General features: G+C 39.9%; 1 protein-coding gene across 1 annotated transcript; it reads left to right on the forward strand.

The window, feature by feature from the left end:
* Positions 1 to 430: 430 nt before the first annotated feature.
* LOC115229984 (decaprenyl-diphosphate synthase subunit 1-like) lies at positions 431 to 4739 on the forward strand. Its single transcript, XM_036499470.1, is given in 3 exon segments — positions 431 to 887; positions 928 to 1181; positions 4734 to 4739. Coding segments are annotated over 3 exon segments (717 nt in total).
* Positions 4740 to 6105: the final 1366 nt, after the last annotated feature.

Consider the following 6105-nt stretch of genomic DNA (forward strand, 5'->3'; position numbering starts at 1 on the left):
AAACCTGTAATAACTTTAGTGCAAGTATTCACAATTTGGTCCAGGAGTGTCATGAGTCTGAATGCGATTGTTGTACAAGGATATCATTACGTATGGATATAGTTCACAACAGAAGATATCTTCTAATCTATATTGTAGAATTGATCTCTCAAGTCGACTTAATTGACCCGACCAGTATATTCTGCCTCACTGTCTTGAATGGAGACAGTATTTATAGCTACTGGCTCCTCTGAACAGAAGGTTGGTCATCCTATATGCTGGCCATAGCTCTATACCTGATTAGACTACGGGAAATATATTACACTACAGGGGTGTCTTTAATTATAAAATCTTTGAAGGGAGACTATTTAAATAATATAATTTTATAAATATTAATAAAACCAAAAATATTATTTAATTTAAATCAATATTTCTGGCATCTTTGACGATCATGCCAGTTGGACTGTTCTCCATTTTAATTCGTTGTAAATCAATTCCGACTCGATTCTTCAAGGATTACGGAGGTGTTGTGTCCTCGACTTCCTCCACCCCCGAAGAGTGGCTGTACCAAAGAGAAATTGACTCCAAAATAAAAAGTGTTGGTCCCCAAGTTCATTTCCCGCAGGAATTCAGTTCCTGTTCTCAACCACTCTACGACGCCTCAATGTACTACTTCTCCAATGGCGGGAAAAGAATCCGCCCAAAACTGACCTGCCTTGTGTCCGCAATCCTCAACTCCCACGGCGGCACATCAAAGCACCCATCACCACCCAAACTCGAATCAATCAATGAACATCAAAGCAGTATTGCCGCCATCGCCGAAATGATCCACGCGGCCTCCCTCACCCACGATGACGTCATCGACTCGAGTCAGATTCGTCGGAATATGCTTTCCCTGCCTCAGAAAATCGGGAACCTGCCAGTGAGTGTGTAGGGACTGATTGGTGTAGTCAGTCCTGGTGGGGAACTTTATTCTGTCCCGTGCTTCCATGGTCCTGGGCAGAATAGGGCGGCCGGAGGTGACCTGTCTGCTCGCACAGGTCATTGAGGATCTCGTGAGAGGTTGGTTTGTCTGGTAGACCTTGGAAGGGGAGTTGAGTCAGATTGGGAAGGAGAGTGACGACTTGGACACACTGATGGAGGACTACATGCAGACAATCTACAAAAAGACAGCCTCTTTGTTCGCTAATAGTTTTAAAGCTGTATTTGTGACGATGGGAGTGCTTAGGTGGCCATTCTCTCCAATCATCCGGACAGTGACAGGATATCGGAGACTGCCTACCAGTTTGGGAAGAACTACGGACTGGCCTTCCAGGTAGGGGGATAAAGTGAGCAGATTATTGACGATATGCTGGATTTCACATCAGTGGAGGGGCAGTTGGGGAAGAAGACGAGTGTGGATATCAGGCAAGGACTGGTGACTGCCCCGATTATTATTGCAGCCCGACTGGTGGGGGTGTGTGGTGAGTTGTAGTACTCGGAGATGCACTCTCTCTTGGTCCGTCGGTTTAGAGGGGAGGGGGATGTGGAGAGGGCTATTCGTATAGTCCGGAGGGGGGATGTCCTTCTTAAAGTAAGGCAATTGGCTGTGGAGTATGCTGAGTTGGCGGAGGTGGAGGCAGTTAAGATTAGTCCTACTATGTCTCGGCTGATGGTGGCTCATTGTAGGGATGTGGTTGAGAGGAGTAGTTGAATATTGATGTTTTTAATAAATTATGATTTTTAACATTTTAATTTTTATTTAATTTAATAAATAATTACATGTGTCGTCTTGGTGGGTCTTTTGTGGATAAACTTTTCAAACTAACTCCGGGATTTTATTTAAGTTTATCCAACATAAAAATATTAAATTCCCCACAACAATTTTACCAGATTTTAAAAGTATTAAAAAATAAATTATCAGTCCAATATATCTCAAGCTCAAAATCAAATTCTGTTGGCATCCCTCTACATTGGAGACGGAGAGAAGGAGAGGGAACTCGTAATGTCCCCACATCACTTTAGATGGACTGTATAAACCACAAAATGGCTAAAAACGTGCATTTAAAGACGAGTATTCTTCTCGACTATTCTCGTTTCTACCGCCCGTCCTCCCAAAAAATGACCAACTTTGAAAAATACAAGCAAAGATTTCGCCTGTCCCTTTTTTCTGCCCAGAAAATGCAAATTGTGTCCTTTTTGGGTGAATTGTTGGGAGTGATGCACATCAAGTACTACATCACCGACGACACCCTTATCCTCTCCGGGTCCCCTCTCCCCCTCCACGTGCAGGGCCAATTTGAGTGGGGCATATTTCACAGACCGACTCGACAGGTATTTTGTGATACAAGACTGTCCCCCACTCGTCCAATTCCTGAAGGATGTCTTTGAAGTGATCGAGGATTATTCACATCAACTACTCCCACTAGAAAGGACTCCCAAAGACCTGTCCTCGTTGGGTCACAGCTTGGAGTTGGTATTTTCGCGGTATTTCAACGGAAACGTGGATAACCCCCATGAAGAAGACGGGATTGTTTTATTTCCTTTTATTCAGTTCGGAAAGTGGAATATTCGTCAGGAAGATATGTTTTTTGCTGCCTTTTTTGAATGCCTCCAAAAAACGAACGAAATTTATTTTTCGACTGCTTATTTCAACCCCCCGTTATCCCGACTGTCCCAGTTTGTCCAACATTCGTCCCAGTTTACTGCTCTCACGTCCTCCCCACGTGTATTCCTCCACGTGATTTGTAAGGCCAACTCGTTTTTTGGGGAAGTGGGGACGAAAGGACTGGTTGTCCCATTTTATGAGGAACTGCAACGGGCGAGTGTGTCTCGACTGCCATATAGACTGTGTCAGTGGAAGGGGCAGGGGACATTCCACGCGAAGGGGATTTGGTGTTTGGAGTGCTCTCAGCGATGTGGGGACGACTTGGCTGTGACTGTTCTGGGGTCGTCCAACTACGGTGATCTCCTTTGGTTGTTTATTAGAGGAATGAGGTCACAAGAGAGGGATTTGGAACTGCAGTTTGTTATTGTCACTACCAATCCTGTCTTGAAGAATGAGTTGGAGAAGGTTGCTCTGTGAGTGTATGTTAGGAAATGGAATTTATATTTAATGGTGCTAGGCAAGTCAGTGTAGCCGATTTGCCATCAGTCGAGTGTTGTCTGCCGTTCTATTTGTCGCCTCTGATACATGTTTTTAAGCCTTTTTTATAATTTTGTGTAAAGCAATAGTTTTAGGGTGCGTACATTATGTTTACAAAATAAAGTGTGCAGCTATAAAATAGTATGCCTCAGCGGACAAATATGCATTATGTTTACAAACAGTTAAGGAAAACGAAACCTATGGGCCTTTTTGCTGATAAAAATGGTTTATAAACAGGGCCGTCGCCTGTGGGACCTGATGATCCCACAATGGTATTAAAGAAGACTTTGTTGGTGATGCCGTTAAACCTCTTCTGCGATCATTGGGAAGGTTAATTGTGTCTCTGAATGGTGTCTTGGATCTCCTAGCCACGAAGTAAAGACATGGGAGGATATCAAGGGGTAGTTAGAACCTTGTCTTGGAGAAGTTCAATCATGGGTACTCGGCATAGTGCTCCAGTTTATGCCTCCAAAGAGCATGACTAGACGGAATAATAATGTGGAAGGAGATGCCACTCCGGCAAAGTGCACATAGAAGTGATCACAATCTTTATAAACGTGAATGTGTTCCTCATGCTGTTATTTCCATGCCATAACGAATAGGATTCAGCAACATGTTCAAATCAAGTTCGCGGTTTCTTAGTATTTGTGCTAGTAATGTGGCCAAATGTGTTTTCTTTCCATCGAAAGCCCGAAAAACACAATCTTCCTTAGGTAGTAACAATACTTCTTCTCTAAATCACGGAAGAATTGAAAAGTATCCGTTCACTTTTATAGGCAGTGAAAACAAGTCTTCTTCAGAATTGGCTTCTGTAGAGGTAAAGCTTTTATAAGAGGATATGGTAAAATTGTGCAAAATGTAATAATGTCACAGAATTGTCAGAAGAAAAGGCAGAATCAAAGTGAGGTTCGGTAGAAAATTTATTTCTTTTAAAAGGATAGAAAAACTTGCCTAGAATAATTTGCACGTAAATTTTTATATTAATTTATTCGACTTACGAAATTTTTTTGAGCTCTAAAATGAATAAATTTAGCCGGGTAGTTTTAAACAAAAGTTAAGAATGTCAAAATATATTTTTTAATTCTTATCTATTTAATAATTTTTACATCTTTATATCTGCTTGGTTGTCCAAAGAAAAAAATGGCCAACGCTGGGAAGGAATGTGCTGTTTTTTGCATACACGGAATGCGTCCATTGCTAAAGACTATCCATCTACGCGGTGTGGTAGGATGCTAAACAGTGATTATCCCCGAAGACATAATTAAGTGTATTCATCTTCACTTGTGTCGAATGTATGGAAATAAACAAAGCAGGAAATTGAAAGGACATTCGGTTGTGTCAATTATTATTATCACTTTCATGAGAGCCATAATGTTTATAACCCCGCATGTGCAGCAAAAGATATTAGGGAACTAATTAGATTGGTTCAAGCTCTTCTGTTTTTAGCTAGGTTCCTCAAAGAGTCCAGATCGTCACCAGATGTTTTCTTCACGGTTTTTAGATCGTTTTGTAAAGCAATAGGAAGGTAGTTCTCGATCTTCCACAAAAGCGTCCCGCGTAGCAGGATTGGTCTGATAAATGTGTCTTATAGCATTATTTTTTGTTTTATGTTGTTCTCTTTCCGTTTTAGCCATAGGTTTTTTAGACTGTGTAATGCCGCGTTTGCCAGGGTTTTTCTTCGTATGATATCTTTACTATCTCCTAATAGAGAATCAAGTTTCTTAGTGTTTCTCTATTTCTTTTCGAGTGGGTTATTCATTCGTCTTATTTCTGTCGATTCCGTTTTTCCCTGTTCACGGTGAGAAACCATTTCCCAAGTATATCTGGGGTTTTTCTAGTACATTTTCCGCAGTTTTTTGTCTTCAGAGATTAGGTTGACATCATCGGCATAAATCAATTCTTCTATTTTTTCTTGGTATAATAGTTTCAGTTCTCTTATAGCGGCCTCCAAGTATATTGTGAATAGTAGCGGAGACAGAGAGTCTCCTTGAGGAGTGCCTGTGTTTTTACAAATTTCCTTGAATAGGTTTTTCCATTTCTCATAAGGAGCTCTGTGTTAGATAGAAGGACTGGGGTTATTCTTAGACTCGATTTGTCAATAATGCCTTCCAGCACTGTCATCAGTTTGTTTCTGTTAACTGAGTCAAAAGATTTTGATAGATTTATTCCCAGAATGTGGGTGGAATTGATATATCTTTGATGTGTCGTACATCTCCATCTGTGACTCCATACTGCATCAACTGTTAATTTTCTTCTCTGAACCCGCTTCGACTTTCGATTTATAGGCTGTTAGTTTTATTTGAATTTGATAATATAATTGGTCGTAGGTTTTCAACCCGTCCTTTAGGTTTATTCGGGTTTTTATAGGTATTAGTAATCCCATCCCCACGGGTAATGTTGAGTAAGTCGAAAACATTTCATTTAGTAGTGTAGCGATTTTTTCAAAAAAGAGTCAGAGCCATATTTGAGTAATTCTAAGTTTATCGTATCTATACCATTTTCAGTTCAATTTTGACATTTTTTCAATGCAACATTCAATTTTGACAATGCGATTTGAAAATGTTATGAGTTACTGGGTAGGCATATTAGTCGATGTTTTCCATAATTTTCATCGAGGTAATGCGTAATTTTTGTCGCTTGTATACATTCAATAGAAACTTTATATCTTTCTAGGTCTTTACAGAAATTATTTCTTGATTGTGGCTTAGATCAGTGATTCTCAATTTTTTTTGGTGTCCCAAAAAGAAAAGTCAATGTACCAAACCAAGTTATTTTTTGTACCAAAAAACAAGGACTTATTTAATTTAGAGATTTAAAATATTTTTCTAACTATTTAATGAGAACCTTGTTTTTCATGCATTTTAATTAGTTTCTGAATATCAGGGTCCAAGCGTGTTAAAAATAATCTGACATCTCCTCGCGAGCAGATATCAAGCTTGTTACGTTCATCGCTCAATATCCTTTTTTCTTTAAAATTCTTTTTTCGCCAAAAGGTAGACAAA

Source organism: Octopus sinensis, unplaced genomic scaffold (genome assembly GCF_006345805.1).
Source record: "Octopus sinensis unplaced genomic scaffold, ASM634580v1 Contig14003, whole genome shotgun sequence".
Classification (NCBI taxonomy): Eukaryota; Metazoa; Mollusca; class Cephalopoda; order Octopoda; family Octopodidae; genus Octopus; species Octopus sinensis.